Source organism: Puma concolor, chromosome B3 (assembly GCF_028749965.1).
Source record: "Puma concolor isolate L17-30 chromosome B3, mPumCon1.1.hap2, whole genome shotgun sequence".
In the NCBI taxonomy this organism is placed as follows: Eukaryota; Metazoa; Chordata; class Mammalia; order Carnivora; family Felidae; genus Puma; species Puma concolor.
In genome coordinates, this window is record NC_141672.1 from 116,941,293 (window position 1) to 116,960,349 (window position 19,057).

The window sequence follows — 19,057 nt, forward strand, 5'->3', positions numbered from 1 at the left end:
TGCCCCATGGGAATAGCTTGCTCCTTCTCTGTGTCCTGGGGAACCCTGAGATGGAAGGGGAGTGGGGTAGGGTTGTGTATCTCCCCAGGTAAGTCTGCCTTTGGGAAGGAGAGGCACAAGCCTCGGAGTGGAAAGTATGGGGGGAGGTGTGTGTGTGGAGTGATGCCACCCCGAGGCCCTCCATCCTGCAGTCAGACCTACGGTTAGCCCTTGGCCTTGGACACTGCTCCTTGTGAGCCTGCCACCTGTCGATGGATCCCCTCTGGGACAGGGCCCAGGCCAGCAGCCAGACTCCACCACCGTGCTCAGGGGGGCCTGGAAGAGGAGTCCCACCTAATTTACATGCTTTTGGACGCCCCTTTCGGGAGCCCTGCAATGAGAAGGAAGGGAAGGTGGTTCCGGCCGCACCTCCTGGGACCTAGATGGTGAGTAGGCATCTTTGTGTCTAAGATGAGCTCCGTGAAAGCTCTGGGGCCTTTGGGGTTGGATCCTTAGCATTTTAAAATTTTATTATGACTGCGTTTGTTTAAATATATATATATGTATATATATATATATATTTATAGCTCTATGTGCCCACTGCCCCCCAGCCCCCTCCCCAGCCCCTAGTTTTTCCCCTTGGCTTTCTGTCTGGCAGCCGTGTAGGGCAGCAACGTCTGCGTGCTTTTGTCTGACACTGTTTGGGTGCTGCTGTTCCTTGTGACCCTTCGGGTCTGCTCAGGGGCCAAGGTGGGGCCTGAGCGGCGGCTGGTCACTGGAGAGCGTCTTGGCTTGTAGGGAGCTGGGGAGGGCTTGAGGGGGCCCACGTGGGCCTCTGTACGGGGAGGCTCTGGGGACAGGCCCACCTCCTCCTCTGCCACCTCCTCCTCACCGTCCCCTTCCTCATCGTCACAGCACAGAGCGTGGTAGAGTACTTTGTCGCTGAACCGCACCCTCTCCCGTGTGCCTGGGGTCCGCTGGGGCAGCTGGCCCTTTGTGGGGCCAGCACTGAAGGCCTCCTCACTGGAGGAGTCCGGGGTCTCCACTCGTGGCCCATTGGGGATGGGCACGCCACCATTCATGAGCCGGTAGTCGGGGCCAGCCCCTGGCCGGGTCGACTCTGGGCCGTCCACGGAGTCCGAGGGGGTAGATACATCCAGGAAGGAGCAGAACTCCCAGCTGTCCGAAAGGATGTCAGCTGTCATGAAGTCTAGGTGACCCAGGTCGAAGGGGCCGCCCACGCCCGCCTTGTCACTACTGGAGGTGCTGCTCACAGTGGCCGTGGTCCAGTCGTCTGGCTCCAGTTCAAAGTCGAAGTCTGAGGTTAGCTTATCGATCTGGCTCACCACCTGGCCACGGAAGGAGAGACGAGTGAGGGGGGCCTAGCATCACGCGGGTGTGAGCGTGCCCCTGTCCCACCCTGCTAGATGCCTGGCTGATGACCCCAGAGGATGGTGACTGGGCTTGAGGTCACAGGTTCGTTTGCCCCAGTGAGGGCCCACGTTGGACAAGGGTGAGGAGAGCCTGTCTGGGCCATTCTCCTATTTTCTAGTCCTCAGTCCCTCCTTCCAGACCCACACCCCATCCACGCACACACCCCGCTGCCCCCCAAGCCAGCTGCTGTTCTGGTGCTCAGAGTTCCATCTTCCTTTGACTGAGAGGCGGCCATTTACAGAAGCTGACACTCCAGCCAGGCCACATGGTGGAGAGATGAGCAGACCACATGATGGATGAGTTGGAGAGGAAATGATACGGGGTGACCACGAGGAAGACTCTGCCCAGGTTTTCCAAAGCATCCTGGACCAGCCTGTGCCGCTGGTCAGTGACTGTCCCCCATGAGTCTCCATCACCGTACCCCCACGTACCCCAGAACCTCCTCCTTCCTTCCCTTTCTTGCCCCCTGATGAGTGGAGATCAACCCTGGCTTGTTGGGGGAGGAATAAGAAAACCCTTCATCCTGGGTCCAGGGCCGCTCATCACATGCACTCGGGGGGTGGGGGGCAGCTCGGTCACAGAGACCACTGACCCCACCCATCCCACATGAAGCAGCACCCTGCCTCTATAGAGGTGCCCTGCCTCAGGACTCCTCGCCTAGACCCTGTCAGTGCAGAAATCAGGGATGAAGACAGTGAAGGGGGAAAAGGGAGACCCCATCAGAGAGGGTCCAGAATGGGCAGAGTAAGGGAAGGGGGAAACGATTCAGACCAAAAACAAAAACAGCAAAACAACAACAATAGCAAAGCAGAGGGACCAAGAGACCCAAGGACAAAACATACACAGTGCGTCCCCAAGCTCCCGGTGCCTCTCTGGTGTTCTTTCCCTGGGGTCAGAGCAGTGAGGTAATGAATTAACTAAGGAAGCCCCTAGTCCAACAAACGTGTATGAGGATGACTGCTGTCCAGTGATGTGCCAGGTGTCTGGTGAGGGGTGGGGGTGGGGGATGCCCCCAAATGCAAGACAAAAGCAAGGACATAAACAGTGGGCCAGGAGGTGTATGGGTCAGTGAGAAGTTTACTTGCTTAGGAGTCAGAGGGTCCTACGTGGGTGACCTGATCAGTCATTTTCCCTCTGAGGTCTCAGTTTCTTGATCTGTAAATGGGGAGGTTGGGTGAATGCTTTATTTCCAAGGTTCCTTCCATCTCTGAGATTCTACGACTCTGGGTTTATAGGGATGACTGAGAAGCTGTTTTGGGGTGTCCATGCCTAGGGGTACCCACTCCCCATGGCCCCAGACCCCAGGGGTGGTGGGATCATTTGGCTGGAGCCTACAGAACTGGGGGAGTCAAGACACTTGGGTTCTAGATTCAGCTTAGACATTGCTCTGTGTGTCTTTGGGTAAGTCACACAACCTCTCTGGATCTCAAACCTCATTTGCCACCATTTGAATACAATGACTCCAGTGCTGCCATCCTCACCAGGGCCCTCATTGAGGAACGGTGAGAAGGGCAGTAAAGGGGCTCTGTGGGGCACTGGTGATAAAAATGACATCATCTCCCATCTCTGAGCACCAACTAAGCGTTAGGCTTTCCACCCATGAGATCATCACCTCCTGAGCTTCTAGAAATTGCACCCGAGGCACCAGTAACAGGGGGGAGCCGAGATTCCCACCCTCTCCTGCCGCTCCCCTGCAAGACTGCTCACCACCGTGAGGTGCTACTGTGATGTCTGGGCTTGGGCAAGAAATGTGGAGAGGGCCCCACTCTCCAATCCGGCAATCCCTTCTTGTGTCCCCCACCCCCGAGTGACTCCCCCTACCTCAGAGAAGCTCATCTTCCCCAGAAGCCCCTGTTCAACCGAAGCCCCACCTGAGGGGTGGGAGTCCTGGCCCAGACCAAGGGCTCTCAAACCGGAGTGGGTTGATGCACACCAGAGTTTCTGATTCAGTAGGACCCGGGTGGGGTTTGAGAAGGTGCACATCCAACACGCTTCTGGGTGCTGCTGATCCAGGGGCATACTTTGAGAACCACTGGACTAGGGGTCTGGGGATTTAAGCTGGTAAAGACATAGCACCTCGGAGCATTGCCAGTCTCAGGGGAGGCCCTGAGTGTCTGGGGACAAATTAGGCTCTCCTGATCAAGTTCAGCCTGAGCCTTCTGCTGTGGAAGCATGGGGACACAGCTAATAGAAATGTCATTAAATGACTGGGTGTGACCACACAGGGTTGGCTGAGGCCAGGCCAAGCCCAGAAGCTGGGCTCCTAATGCCCGTGAGGAAGACCCAGGGTGCACAGGGCAGGGGCCCTAAAGCTGTCAGGCTTGGACATACTCCTTCCCACCCAAGAACTTCTGGCTGGCCACCTGCTCAGGCAGCCTTCACATTCAGGCCCTTCCCCTTCTCCATTAGAACGCCCTTCTCTGGTTCCATCCTGGGGTGTGGAGGGACAGGACAGAGGGAGGCTTGGGTTCAAATCCCAAGTCGGCCACATCTTGGCTAAGGAACTTGAAGCAGGTGATTTTCTCTCCCCATGTCTGTTTCCTCCTCTACAAAAATGGGACGGACAATCCTCTCCTCACCAAGGTGATGGGGGTTTAATAGAACGTGATTTAAACTGTAGAATCAGCACAGCCAAGCACTTGCGAACCTGGACTCTGGAGTCAGACGTAGCTAGGTGCAACCCAGGCCTCACCACCGGGTGGCTGTGTGACCTTGGCCAAATGACCTGGTGTCTCTGTGCCTGCGTCGTCATAAAAGGGAATTCTAGTAGTACCTACTTGACAGGGCTGTTGGGAGTAGTTAATGACATGATTCCCAGAAAGCAGGTAGAACAACAAAGACTATCAATCTCCACTGTGCACCAGTGGGTGAAAAGGTAGAACCAGGCCCCTGGCACCAGGCCCAAGAGCTGATGGGAGTCATTTCTTCACCCACAGAATGGCATTCTGATGGGGACATTTCCAACGGTTGTGGCAGAATAATGGGACCTATTGGGTATTCCAAACCCCAGCACATGGGTGGCACCTATGTTCCCTGCTCTGTCTCCGGACAGAGCAGGAGCAGAAGAGGGTCTAGATGCCAAACGGTAATGAAACTCAAAGGCAAAGCTGGCCCAGACCACTAGGGACAGGCACACCCACTTGATGAATGACATGAGTGAGGACCAGAAAGAGGAATGACGTGCCAAGGGTACCCACCCTGTATGCAGGGCCTGGGTCAGTCCACAAACCCCACCACCTGTCCCTATACCTCATTTTGTGGGGCCAGTGGGGCGGGCAGAGGACAGGCAGGCCCCATGTTACCTGCCCCTCTGCTTCGGATGCCTTGAAATCTGTGATTTCTCTCTGAGATTTAATAATCATTTTGCCTACATGTAATTTAGGATTGTCTTGGAGGACACGGAAATAATTATATATACAGAAGGAAAGAGATGGGGAGAGAGCAAACGGAGAGAGAAATGACAGCATAAGAATCACAGAATCCTAGAGCCCCAAAGCCAGAGGACTGGAGTCGCTGTCGGCTTCACCCCTCTCACTGTGCTTGCTGAGGGGGAGACTGAGGGCCAGAAACTCGAAGGAGCAGAGCTGAGACCACAAGTCAGGAGTCCTGACTGCTGGGTCTGGCACCTTAAGAATAAGAATTAGCTGATCTAGAGCGGGCAAGAAGGAACACCAGAAAGGCAGGGCTGAGTGCCGTGATAGATCGGCTGGGGGTTCCAGGCCCCGTCCCAAGGGCGCCCCCAACCTCTGTCCCGCTCATAGCCTCAGCAACCTCACCTGAACAGCCTCACCCATCTGCTGGCAGCTTCCTGCCCAGCTCCTGCTGCGCGCTGCATTCAGGGCATCTCAGAATCAGCTAACAGGACCGCGTCACCCCTCTGCTTCCGGCACCGCCCTGCTCCCCAAACCCCCGAGTGTCGCAAACACAAACCCCACAACTCTGGCCACAGGGACTTTTCTCTCCAGCAGGCAGCCACCGCCCTGCCAGGCGAGCCTCCCCAGCTCTACCCACTCCCCCGAGCCCACTTCGGCCTCTGGGCCTCACCTGGAATGCTCCCTCTTTTTCTATTCACCCCATCTCACTTCCATCAGGAGTTTTCCCTGATCCTCCGTGGGGAACAGGTTCCCTAGGATAGGCTCTCAAGGCACTCTGCACCTTTCCTTAAAATATTTTCCAATATTTATCACTGCTGCAATTGCATATACATGCATGTTACAGGATTGATGTCTTCCCACTAGACAGTAAGCCCCATGAAGGGTGGGACTGGGGGCATCTTGCCCGCCATGGCACCCCTAGCTTGGCACAGGGGTTGGCACACTCCTCACAAATACAGCCATGGGATGAGTGGATGAGTTGAGACAGGAGGCTGATAAAAACTGTTGGGGCTGCTTTTCTGAGAAGGAGTTGCATGGTCCTATGTTGCCCGCCCCAGCCCTCTCTCCAGCCCCGGCTGAGCCCTCTCTCCAGGGAAAGCACATCTGTGTTCCTTAAGGCCCCAGAGCCAGGACCGAGGACCCAGGAGTCCCAGAACCAGCACCTCCCTCACCTCTGGCCCCTTCCCCTCACTCAACAAGCTGCTACCTCCTCCCCTCCCACCCAGCTCCCCAGGCAGCTGGTTACATAACTGGGGATCTGCATTATTTATGACCACTGATTATTTTTTAATTCTGTGATTATGTTATTTATTGTCTTCGGGGGGGGGGGGGTGCTGTGGAGTGGGGGGTGGGGAGAGTTGACTGTGATTCATGACTCTCATCCTGCAATTTGGCCTAATTGGCCAGGGAGCTTTGTGAATCTGTCCAAAGGAGGAGAACGCAAAGGGAAAGAGGGAGGAAAGGAAGGTGAGGGAAAAAAAAAAAATAAGAAGAAAAAAATCCGCACAATTCTTGCTGAGCTGCGGGTGATGGCGCTGACCCACTTTGGCACAGCTCCGTGGTCCCCAGCCTCTCCTGCCCCAGCTGCTTCTTGGCTGGGCCACATTCATCTCATGAAAGCCCTTGGCTTTCCATGCCACGTCGTACGCAGCACCTTGCTGATGGGACTGCACGGTTGCCACTGGGCCTGTTCCCCATGCAAATCAGGTGAGGGGACCCTCCGCTGCCACGCCAGGTGGGCCACTGTGCTCCTAAGTTAGGTCCCACCCAAGAGTCAGTGACGACATGACAGTCACCAGCAGCGAACTCGAGGATCACTTTTGAGCCCCCATGCTGAGTGACATCGTGGGGAGGAGGGGGAGGAGGAGGCCAAGTACCTGGTTAAGATACGCTCACCATCTAAGGGGCCAAGGATGAGGGCCCTTCCCCCTGCCCTTGGGGTCCCCCAGCTGGTGAGGAACAGGGAGCCCAATGGGGAGGCAGATTCCCACCCAGAAACACAAGCAGGAGCTTCCTGGAGACGGTGGGGGATTCTCACTGAGGATTAATCTGAATTTCATACCAAGGCCTTTAAGGCTCTGTGTGATCTAGCTCTCGGCTCTCTCTTTGACCTTTCCTCCTGCTTTTCTCCTCCTTGTTCACTCCACTCCAGCCGCCCTGGCTTCCTTGCTGATTCCCAACATGCCGAGCTCACTTCCACACTTCCTTCTCAGGACCTTTGCACTGGCTGCTCCCACTGCCCGGAAGGCTCTTCTCCCAGATACCCATTCGTCTTGTACCTTCCTCCCCTTTGGGTCTCCGTTCAAAAGGCATCTTATTGGAGACCCCTCCCCCCCCCCATCACCATCGCTCTCTACCTCTTTCCATGTTGGAAGAGGGCGACACTGCCGTATGGCCAAAGATACTGAAGGGTGCCAGCCAGGAGGCCAGGGTCCTGGCTCTGACCACTCTGATCATGGCTAAGAAGCTGATGTGACTCCAAAAGAACGAGGCCATCCATGGAGTAAGAAGCCGGCCGGTGCAAGAATATCTCCTTAATAATCTCTAAAAGATGTGGAGCTAGTTTGGTGTCCCTCACGGTGCATGTAATTTATACATGGTATCACATTTAATTCTTACAACAACTCTGGGGAAGGTGGGTAGGCATAAGATTCAGTATCCCCATTTGCCAGAAAACAGAAGCCCAGAAAGGTGAAGTAACTTTCCAAAGCTCACACAGCTAGGAAGGGGGTGGAGCTTAGATTTGAACCCGAGACGTCTGGCTGTAGAGCCCATGCTCTTGGCCTTAAGGCTGTGCTGCATCTCTATCTAAGTTGAGATTCGCAGAAATTTAAGGAGTTTGGAGAGCCTGCTGGGATTGGCCTGGCGTCCTGGAGTACTGGGGAGCCTAGGAGGGATGAGGGCTAATTAATGATTGACAGTCACATCCCTCTGGAACACAACTTCAGCTTTCAACGCACGTTTACATTCTTCACCTTACTTAGTCCATGAGGGTACTTTCCTCACCCATGGGACAGAACTTGCTCCCTATCACCTGGGGAGCCAGTGACAGAGCTGCAGCAGGGGTTTGGGAGGGTGAGGGAGGTATGGGAGAGGGAACTCCAAAACCTTTAGGGGTGTGAGTGTTAGCGCCCCCCCCCCCACCTTGCCACGTGCCAAGCCTCCGATAAACCCTTGCAAGACCACTCTGAGATGTGAATGATCAGCATCCCCATTTCAGAGATGAGTAGACTGAGGCTCAGGGGCCTCAGGAGGAAGTGCTTTAGGGTCTCCCATCTCTCTCTGTGAGTTTCAGGCTTTGTGCTCAAGAGGATGAGGAGGGTTTGCCTTGATCAGTGGTATGTGCTCTCCTGATGACAACCCAGCTGATGAGCGCTGACCCGGTGGTATCTGGGGAAGGGGGTATAATGAGGGAAGAAGTGCCTGCCACCCTCTAGACCTTGGGTCTACCCATGCCCCTGATGGAAAAACGCCACACAAAGGGACTGAGAAGAGCCAGGTAGATCCAGTTTTATAAGCCCCCTTTCAGGATCAAGAGCCAAGATTGCAGGTTCTAGGGAACAGAGGGCTGCAACCCTTTACCCCAAACTAATGCCTGGCACCCCCACCGGGTAACCCCATTCTTGATAAACCCCATCCCACAGGAAGTCAGTTATGGTGTCTCCTCTTCTGCCTGGGCCTCCCAGAGCCTTACCTGCTTTCCCCAACACTTGTTTCTGCCCATCTCCCCATGTCCAGACCCTGCCTGGGGGATGGGGGAGCTCTGAGGCCTGCCCCCCTCCCAGCTGGGTGCCATTGGCAGCGGGCAGGCTGTGGCATACGGGGTAGACGCTGGTTGCTGTAGCAACCTGCCAAAGTCTTGGGTGGAGGCACATGGCCTACAGGGTGTGTAGGGGGGGGGAACTCATCTCTCTCTGTCCTGGCTCAGGCCTCTGGGCTGCACGGCCTGTGACCCTGAAGCTCTGCTGTGCAGGACATGGGGCTGGGTCTATATATGCTGAGAAGGGAGAGAGGGAACATCTAACAGATCTGCAAATAAATCCTAGTGCTTCTGATCTCCCTGCCTCATCCTCGAAAGGGCATCCCCTCAGAGCATCACAGCGCGAGCAGAAGGTGTCATCTCTAGAAGGCCCCTGTCAAAATGCAAAAAGGTCACCCACTAGTCCCCCTGCTCCAGCCTCAGAATAGGCCACGGGAACCTGAGTTCTGGGCTTAGTTCTGCCACTAGTAGGCTCTGTGACTTTGGATAAGCCCCCAGCCCTCTCTGGGCCTCAGTTTCTTCAAACAGAAAATGGACAGGGCTGGTATGGGTGATCTGTGAGATGTCTTTAAGCTCTGGGTGACTATGCTTGGGGAGACAGGAGAGGCAGATCTCAGAAGATGCTCAGTTGAGAGTAGGCTCCGGGCCATAGGACTCCCAGGCTTAGAGTCCATCCTGGCTCTTTTCTGGGTGGGCCTACTGGGGCACAGGTCCCATGCCCCTGCCCAAGACTGAGACTCTGGATGGTTCCCATGGCCCTGACGGACCCACAGGAGCATCTGGAAAAGATGGGGTAGAGAGGGATGAAGGGGAGTTGTAGTCCTTTGGAGCAACGAGTTTGGGGGTTGCTCAGGGGCATCTGGTCTTCGACCACAACGCTGATTCTGGGCTGAGGGGACTGCCCTGCCTCACCTCAGTTCTTGTTCCAGCCTCTCCACAACCCCTCTGCTTGGGACACAGCTCCCTTCAAACATGCCCTGCTCCTTGGCTCTCCAGGCCGGAGTGGGTACCCACCATCACCCCCCTCTCCTCAATCCTCCAGGAGCCTCCCTGCACAGCTGGCTGCAGAAAGAATGAACCCATAACTCCCATTCAATCACTCTCTCTGCTGTCTCTGCAGGGGCCCTGGTTACAGGGAGTTGAAATTTGCCTAAAGCCCACCTGGCCGGCTTAATGGCACCCAGTGGGCAAATTCAGGCCAGCGGCCCAGAACGCTGGTCATGCATTTTGGGCTCGAACACAGCCCAAGGGGCAGGGCTGAGGATGTGTGTACCTCATTACCCCAGCGATGTGGGAAGCAGTAATTAAACCGGGCTCCACTTAGACAGAGAGGGACACACATCCCGGGATCTCTCAGTGACTTTTCAGCCTTGGCAAAAACGTTCACAACTGTAGATGGGGATGCATGCCTCTAGACGAGACTCTTGCCCCTGCCAAGGTACCCAGGAACTCTGGTACCCACTAGTGGCCCCCCAGACACATTCCCACCTCAGGGCAGGGCAGGCCTAGCTGGCTTTAACTTTTTCCCGGATCAAGGGTTCTGAGTATCTGTGTGATTTCTGGAGAATGCTCAGAGCTTCTCAGTAGGGCCAGCAACACTCTCTCAGAGCCACCTTCTGAGCAGGTCAGAGTCTGCGAGGCAGATGGTGGGGTCAAAAGCCAGCTTGGGCCCCAGAAGAGTGTCTCCCACTAAGAGGCTATGGTAGGATTTAGTCTATATTTGTCACCTTGGCAGCCCGGAGGGCTAACCATAGGCCACGGGCCCACAACACGCTGCCCAAGTCAACTCTGCAACACTGAGTCCCCTCTAGTCCTGGAGTATGGTGAGATTTCTAGCAAAGCAGATTTGGCGAAAGAAGAAGGAAAAGGAAGTCCCCAGCAAAGTGACACAGGTGCACACAGCTGTGAGTACACATACACACTTAAACATGGATGAGCATGTTTTGGGGCCGGGCCCAGGAAAACTGGCCTGAGGTCTGGCCGGCCCCTCACTCACCTCCCTTAGCTCCTTGGCCACCTCCTTGAGCTCCTGCAGGATGCCCTCAAGCTGCCCGATGACCATCTTCATTCGCTGTCGAATCCGCTCCCGCTGGCCACCACTGCTGGGGTCGTCACTGGGCTGCCCGAGGTCCGGGGTGCCCCGAATGTTCATCCTTTACCACGTGGCTGCGGGCCTGCCCATACTCCCCCCAGCCGGGCACACGCTGCGTCTGCCTCCACGGAGCCCCCCTCGGCCAGGCAGAGCTCCACATCTTAACGGCCCCCCAGCCCACCCTGGCCCTGGGTGGCCCTCACCCAGCCCCTGCCCCCTGCCACCCCGCCTCCTCTGCCTCTGGGTGGGGAATGGGACACCCAGAGGAAGACAGAGTCTGACAGAGGGGGTCAAGGTGAGGACACAGGAGAGCAGGGGGAGGGGCCTCGGGTCTCAGGAGTGGCCTCCAGGACTTGAAGTGCCTGAACGTGTGCTGAGCTGATCTCTGGCTGAGCCTGGACACAGAGGCAGGGGGATGACTCTGCAGGGACTAAGGGTAGGAGATGCCCTTGGGATGGGGGAAGGCAGCAGTCATCCCTCACAACTCCTAGGCAGTTGCAAAGCCAGAGGTCTCCTGAGGCAACTGACACCTGCAGAGGGACGGTGGCTGGGGTCTTCCAGATGTGGAGGGGGCTCCAGATGTGGGCAGCTCTGAAAAGGGAGCTGGTCGGAGGAGAAGGGCAGCCCCCTGCAGAGAGAGCAAGCCTGGCGTCAGCTCTCCCAGGCTGCAGCACCAGCCGGCAATGCCGCTGCCTCCCTCCTCTCGCCAGCCTGCACCCTTCGTCGCTGGGGAATTTTTTTCTTTGTGGGGAGGGGTGGTGGAGGCAGATGGTCTACAGCATAGCCCCTCCTCTAGAAGGAAAAGGAGCCCCTGCTCTGGAGGCAGAAGTCCTCAGCCTGCGACGGGGCACCCTGCCCCAGCTCCCCCAGCTCCCCCGTGCCTCCACTCCCCCCCCCCACCCCCAGCCAGGCCTGGTCCCGCTGGTTTGCCAGAGGGCCTCTCCAGTCCTTCTGTCCTCCCTCCCCGTGCCCCCAGGTGCCCTCACTCGCAGCGGACCCTCCCTTCCCCAGCCCCGCCTTCCCTCAGAACCCCAGCTCCGCTCCCGGACTCACCAAGGGTGGGAGCACCGGCCTTCCTTCCGAGCAGCGTCGGGGGCCAAGCCCCAGGAGGAGGTTGGGGGCCCCCCCCAAAGGCTCCCTAGGGCGGGCTTCTCTCTCTGGACCCTTCGGCCCCTGGCCTCAGGGAGGTCCTCAGAGCCGCCACGGGAGACATCTGGACGGTGGGAGGGGGCGGGGCCTCCGAGCTCCAAGGAAGGGGGCAGGAAAAATCTCCCCCAACCCCCGCCGGGCTCCGGGTCGGGACCGAGCGAGGGTCCGGTGGGCTTGGGGCTCCGAGGCCACAGGTGACCCGGGCGCAGGGCGACCAAGGCGACGCCGGGCCGGTCCCAGCGCGTGAGCCAAAGTCGGAGGGATCGGAGGGCGCCGGGATCCCCTCAGCCCACGCCCGGCATCCCCCGGGCTCTGCACAGTCCGGGATTCGCTCTGTCCAGTCCAGATCGGCCGGCTCCGGGCTCCGCCGAGGTCTGCCTGCCCTGCCCCGGAGTGAGCGGGCACCGCCGGGCGCCCGGGGCGCGCTCAGCCGGGACCCAGAAGGTCCGCGCTCCGGCACCCGCGGCGCCCGGAGCGGCCGCAACGGTCTGCTCCGCCCGGCCCGGCCCGGCCCGGCCGCCCGCCCGCCGGGGGCGAGAACGCTCCCACCGCTCTGTCCGCGGTCGGAAAGGTCCGGAAGCCGCCGGGCCCCGGGGGGGAAGGGGGAGGGGCGGTGGCGGCCGCGGGGACCGGGTCCCCGCCGGGTCCGGCCGAGAGCGCGCGAGGCAGGGGGCCCGGCCCGGCTGGGTTCGGCGGCCCGGGCGCGGGCGGGAGCGGCGCCGGGCGGAGCAGAGGAGGCGAGGAGAGCGAGAGGAGGAGGCGAAGCGCCGGCGAGGGAGGGGAGGGGAGGGGAGGGGGCGCGCGGCGGGCCCGGCCCGGCCCGGCCGGGGCGCTCGGGGCTCGCAGCCTCCGCTCGGCTCCCGCCGCCCCCCGCCCGCTGCCACTCGGCTCGCCTGCCTGCCGGTGGGGCAGACGGGCGCGGGGTCGGGGCTGGGCCTCCCTCCGCTGCCTCGCCCTGCCCTGCCCCGCCGGGCTCCGCGGGGCCTGGGCCCGCTCCCCGAGCGCCGCCGCCGCCGCGCCGCCCGCGCCCCGGCCGCCCCCGGCCCGCCCCGCCGCCCCCCGCCGGACTGGCCGCCCGGGCGGGCGCTGGCTCCCTCAAAGGCCGCCCGGCTCGCTCGGCTCCGCTCGCTCGGCGCTGTCAGAGAAGGGGCCGGCCCTGCGCGCCGGGAGGGAGCTTTTAAAGCGACACACACGCCGCCCAGCGCCGAGCGCCGAGCGCGCGAGCCGGGGGGTCTCAGCACCCGGGTGACCGCCGGGGTCCTGCGCTGTCCGGGCTGAGGCGGACTAGCCCGGCGGGACTGTGCCCGACCTCGGGGCGCGGAGGGGCAGCCGGCTGGGGACTTAGCTCTTCCTGCCTTTCCAGGCAACCCTGTTGCCCCTTCCCCCACTGCGGTGCACCCCCAAGCGTCTCTTTTGGCTAAAGTTTCCCGCATCCAGACCCTCCCCTTTCTCCTTATCATATCTCAGCCTGCCCCAGAGCTTGCGTTGAGGCAGATTAATTCAGAAAATAGAATACGGACAACCTTTACCGAGCGCCTACTGTGTGCCAAGCTCTGGGCTAGGCACAGTTGGGAGCTGGAGGCTCCGGTGCCGGGGTAGGCGTTAGACACTGATCATTTCTTCGGTTACTCATCCATTTACTCAACATTTATTCAGCGCTTTCTGGGTGCCAGCCCCCATGCTAGACTCTGGGGTCTCAGGAAGGAAAGGCAGCATTTTAGGAAGCTCACAGCTCCTGGGGGCAGTGGGGGCACTCCTGAGTAAGCTGAGAGGTGGTAAATGCAGGACAAATGCAAGTTCTAGAAGAAACGGTAAAGGAGTGGGGAGGGCGGGGAGCAACCCAGGTCAGGGGCTGGCAGGCTCTCTCGGGAGGCAACCTCTGAGCTGCATGGGGAAGGGGAAGTGGGAGTTACCCCGGTGACTGTCAGTGTGGAGGAGGTAGGGATGAGCGCTCTGGCGGGGAGGAGGGTTAGAGCTGAGGGGAGGAGGGTTAGAGCCGAGGCTCAGAGACAGAAGTGAAGGGGGGGGGTTGACACCCTGGGCCCTTTAGCGATGACCTGTTTGACAGCTCTGTGGACAGTGGATTAGAGGAAGACCAGATCCTGGAGAGACTTGGAAGCCACAGCTGGGGGCTTGGATTTTCTCCTGGGGCAGAGGGGAGGGTGATATCAGGGAGGAACCTGGTCCTGCTTGCCTTCTCAGGAGACCGACTGTGGCATTGTGGATGGGGGAGCTGAGGCCTAGGCCACAGGGAGGGGACCAGTCAGGAGGCTGTTGCATGAATCCAGCCGAGAGAGGAGGGGCCCGAGCGGGAGCAGAGACGGAGAGGAGGGGATGCTTTGAAAAAAAAATTTAGGAGACTAGAACAGGGCTTAGAGACTGGCTGGACTTTGAGAGGGAGGGAGTCCACGATGCCTCTTACAGCTTATGGCTTATAGCTGGGGAGACCGGGTAGATGCTTGTGCGGCCAGTTTTGTCGGAGAACAGAGAGGAAGAACGCATCTGGGGTGAAGATGAAAAGTCCAGTTTGGGACAGGTGGAGACATCCTGAAGACAGCTGAGTATATGGATCTATGTCTGGCCTTGAGGGTTGTTTTTTTGTTTCACTGAATCATTATTTGAGGGGATGAGATTAAGCAGGAAGATTGTGTAGACTAGTACTGAAAGCAGTAGGTCCAGGCTGGAGCTTTGGGAAAGGGTCCCTGGAGCAGGGACAGTCAGGGAGGTAGGAGGAGAACGCGAGTAGGGTGTCGTGCAGGCCCGGGAGGGCAGGGTTTGGAGGAAGGCATGGTCGGCCATGTCACAGGCTGCGGAGAGCTGCCGGGAGGGAAGGAATGGAAAGTACCCACTGGCCTTGGGACTTAGGAGGCCACTGGTGATGTGGCAGGGGAAGGTTTTGGGGGTGGGGAGGGAGGAGATGGAAGGTGGTAGGAGCCATATTGTTGGGCATTGGGTGCTGACTGGTTTAGTGAGGAATAGAAGTGAGTCTAGGTGACACTGACAAAAGTTCAGATGACAGGGAAGTAGAGATCTTGAGCTAGAGGTGGAGGAATGATCAACAGAGGTGGGGCTGGATGGTTGTTTTGAGGCTGGCCCAACAGGGAGACTGAATTCCAGGGACAGCGAAGTGTTAAGGGTACCAATGGTTTCACTTGTTCTCCAAGCTCTCTCAGAGGTGTGTGCACAGGGGTGTTCTGCAAGACCCTGGGTCTTCCAGAAGCGGTGAGGGTGGGAGTCCAGCTGCCTGGGGCGGGGGAGATATTCTCCTGGGGACATGGGGAAACGAGAGGCCCCAGCAATTATCACTTAAAAAACTGTGGTAAAATACACATGAAATTTACTATCTTAGCCATGTTTAAGCGTGCAGTTCAGTGACACTAAGTGCATTCACATTGTCGTGCAATGACCACCGCCATCCATCTGCAGAACTCTTTTCATCTTGAAAACCTGAAACTCTGAATGCAGTAAACAATAAGTACCATTCTATTTTCTGTGCCTACGAATGTGACCTCTCTAGGTACCTCCTAGAACTGGAATCATATAGTCCCACCGACCATTTGCACAGAAGCTATGATGCTAAGACTAGCCAAGATCAAAAATGGGCTGAGCCTGAGGAAAGAGAACAAGTTTCTCTAGCCTGAGGTCCATGGAACCATCTGCCCATGTCCGGAATGGGGGAGATGTGTTTGAACTGTCAGTGTTAGGAGACAGAGAGCTTGGTTTCAGAGAGTAAGATGTGACTGCTTAATACCTAATTGATCTTGGGTCTCATTAATAGAAGTGAGTTGTGTAGAAAAAGGGAGGTGACATTTCTTCTGTCACCTGTGGGGATCAAATATCTAGGACCCCAGTCCACTGGGTGGATCCCTAGGAGGACAGCCAGGATGGAGGAGAGGAGGGGACTGGTGTAAATGTCCTGTGAAGAAGGGGTGGGCTGGTCAGAGCGGGCTTAAGAAGAGAATTCTCAGAAGGTTATAAATCTGATTATAAATCTCCAAAGGGCTGTCACGGGTGAGAGGGAATAACTAGGTTCTGGGTGGTGCTCGGGCTTGCCTTCCTTAGAGTTTGGAGATTAACTCATTCTCTCTTCCCCTCAACCTCCCTGGCTGCCTACCCAGATGTCCCAGCCTTCAGATTTCTGCTTAGATCCATATTCCATCCCCCTGCCATCTCCAGACAGCCTTCCCTAGTCCTTAGTTGGCAGAGAAAAACAGAAGCACTCTTTTGGCCCCTAACCAAATGTTTCCCAGGATGTTCATTTAATGTGCTGGCTGTGTGACCTTGGGCAAGTCACTTAACCTCTCTGAGCGAGGATAAGGAGCCCATAAACATTTTTATTTTTCCCTATATTGGCTGCCTTGCCAAAAAGGAAAAAAGAAAGTTGTCTTCTAATGTCTCTTTGACTCAGAAAAATAGGGATGATAATGGTACCTACTTTCCAGGGTCATTGTGAGCTTGGAATAAAATAATGCCTGTGGAAATGCTTGGCCCAATGCCTGGCACCAGGTAGGTACTCCATGGATGGTAGCTGCCATCAGTTCTTCTTAACGGCTTTGTGCCTACAAGCCTTATTTCTTCGGGAGGCTGTGACCTCCCCCAAGATGGTGTCTGTGTCGTGCCCGCCCCCGTCTCTCACACGGACCCGTGTAGTGGACTGTGACGGTGGCTTTTACCTCTTCAGCCCGTTTTCCATCATCCCACTTCTGACATCCCCTTCCTTTGGGAAACTCCCCCGTGTTGTCACATAGACCTGGTGGGTCGTCCGTTGCAGAGCCCGCTACTCCCACTGTCCTACCCCATTGCCAGCAGGTGGGCTGCAGGTGTCAAAGAGCCTCATCCTCTAGCACCAGTGATTGGCCCAAGGGGTGGGCACACTACCCAAGCGGAACCAATCAGACTCGTTCCCGGAGATTGATATGTAGATGCAGGGGGGAGGGAAGCCTTCTTCCTACCAGGATGCAAAGTTTGCTGACAGCCAACTCTCCCACTAACTGGAGGAGCCAAGCCAGGCAACAGAGGGGAGAGGAGTTTAGAGAGCACGCTGGTGGCACTGAGTCCCAATCTTGGCTTTTATGGCCTGGCAGCCTTTCTTTCAGTCCTGGGAGCTGCAACTACATCCTATCCATCTCTAAGAGCCAATAAATCCCTTTATTGTTCCGACTGGTTTCGTTGGGTTTGTGTCTCACACGACCAATAGGAGTCTGACGAACACACTCAGGGAACGCTGACGGATGACTAAGTGATTGGATTCCCGGATAGGGTGGGATGTCAGAGATCCTGCAACCCGAAGGTTGGGAACTGCTGCCGTGTGGCCATGGAAGGGGAGAGTGGGTACTGGAAGGTTTTGCATCAGGCAGACTTGGGTTTCAATTCCAGCTCTGCCATTTACTAGCGGTGTGATCTTGGGGAAGTTACTTACCCTCTCTGAACTTGAGGTTCCTTATCTGCAAAATGGTCAAAGTCATAGAGACTGCATAGGGTTGCCTTGGGGATGGAATGAGATAAGAACAGGAAGCACCAAGCATTGTGCCCCAGGTGGGGGCATGGGAGGCAGAGCTAGAAAAATGGTAGCTGTTTTTATTAGCCCGCAATCCATTGTGACTGCTAGCATAGGACTGAGACTGGCATGCAGGTCAGGAGGAAACCAGGATTCAGTCTGCAGGCTGAATTCTCAAAAAGAGTGGGTCCTGGCACCAGGGAGGCAGAGCCAGAGCCAGAGAGAGCACGTTCAGAGAAAATAGATAATAGAGAAGCTCTCACTTTGGCAGTGGAGTTGGAAGGCCCACTTGCTGGCTTTTCTGTTAACCACGTGACTTGCTAAAATCTTCCCAAGCCTCAGTTTCCCTTCTTTCTTGGTAGATATCAAGATACCAAGTATCTTGGTAGTTATCTTGAGGGCTAACGCCATGTAACATGTTCAGCACAGGGCTTAGTAAGTGTTCATAAATATTGTTGTCAATATCTGCAGCCTAGGGAAATTTCTGAACACAAAGGTGGGATCGATGGATAATATTATAGGCAAACTTTCCATGAGAAAATCCCCAGGTAAAGGAGTGCCTATATCTGATCTCCTAGGAAAGGCCATTTCGGAATGAGGAGGCGACGACATGTGTTTTTCTGCAGCTGGACAGCGGTGGGGCTCCTATCGAGGAAGCCATGTCTGGGGACATTTCTGTCACCTTCCTGCTCGCTGTAATCTCCCCAGCCAAGGCAAGGTTTTCCAAAGATTTTTGTACACCGGTTGCCTCTTCTTCCTCACTTCCGATCATTCCTTAAACTTCACAGCCTGGTTTCAGCTGTCATTGCATTGTTGAAATCACCCTCACTGAGCAAGACCTTGCGCTTGCTAAGACCAGCAGACCCTCTTTGTCCCCTGTCCAAGGTGATCGTTTTGTGGTCCCGACCCTGATAACTGGGGCACCCTCTACTCTATAGCATCATAGCTCATTTTCTCCTGGTTCTCTTCCTACCTCTCTGAGTGCCGCTTCTGAGTTGGCTTCAAGGATTCTTCTTCCTCTGGTCCCTGGGATGTTGGTGATCCGTGAGGATTCTCACTAGGACTCTCTTCTCACTCTGTACACTTTCCCCGAGGGAAGTCTGCCACACTCCCTAAAGGTTCTTGACTTCCAATTTGCTATTTCCAGAAGAGACTATTCCAAAACTTCAGACCGTATTGCCACCTGCCTGCTACACATTTCCATGAGGATGTCATGCAGGCACCTTAACTCAGTGTGCCCAAGCCAGAACCCATTGTCTTTCCCACCCCCAAATGTACCCCCTCTTATCTCCCCCATCTCGGACGATGGCGCCACCCTCCAGCCTTCCACGTAAGCTGGAAACTTGTGATCATCTTAGACTCTTGCTTTCCCATATCCAACTGGGCACTAAGTGCTGTTCATTCCACCCTCTTAAAATTGTGTAGACAGGTTTCTTCTCTCTACTGATGACCAGGCCCTGTCTTGGACCCACTGGCCCCCGCATTAGCTGATGGCCAACTAATGGATCTGCCAACCTTCAGATTTATTCTGTGGAGTCCACTGTTGGTGGAATCAGCCCCCACCTTTTTTTTTAATGTTTATTTATTTTTGCGAGAGAGAGACAGAGCACGAGCAGGGGAGGGGCAGAGAGAGAGGGAGACACAGAATCCGAAGCAGGCTCCAGGCTCGGAGCTGCCAGCCCAGAGCCTGACGCGGGGGCTCGAACTCGCAGATCACGACATCATGACCTGAGTTGAAGTCGGAAGCCGAACAGACCGAGCCACGCCGGCGC

General features: G+C 56.7%; 1 protein-coding gene across 2 annotated transcripts; it reads right to left on the minus strand.

The window, feature by feature from the left end:
* Window positions 1-483: 483 nt before the first annotated feature.
* On the minus strand, window positions 484-12,828 carry INSYN1 (inhibitory synaptic factor 1). Of its 2 annotated transcripts, XM_086711185.1 has the most exons (3): window positions 11,693-12,828; window positions 10,544-11,267; window positions 484-1,328 (listed from the first exon to the last, which is right to left on the minus strand). In XM_086711185.1, exons 2-3 carry the CDS (start codon window positions 10,697-10,699, stop codon window positions 606-608), a joined length of 879 nt encoding a protein of 292 aa, XP_086567311.1. In that variant the 5' UTR covers window positions 10,700-11,267; window positions 11,693-12,828; the 3' UTR covers window positions 484-605. The 2 variants fall into 2 exon arrangements, with proteins under 2 accessions (XP_086567311.1, XP_086567312.1); XM_086711186.1 differs by lacking the exons at window positions 10,544-11,267; window positions 11,693-12,828 and having other exon boundaries at window positions 484-1,158; window positions 1,254-1,327.
* Window positions 12,829-19,057: the final 6,229 nt, after the last annotated feature.

Bases quoted from the DNA above. Each gene is read 5' to 3' on its own strand.
- INSYN1 (XM_086711185.1), bottom strand. From the start codon at position 10,699: ATGAACATTCGGGGCACCCCGGACCTCGGGCAGCCCAGTGACGACCCC. The intron at 1,329-10,543 runs GTGAGTGAGGGG...TTCCGTGGCCAG, and splicing joins TGGCCAAGGAGCTAAGGGAG to GTGGTGAGCCAGATCGATAA.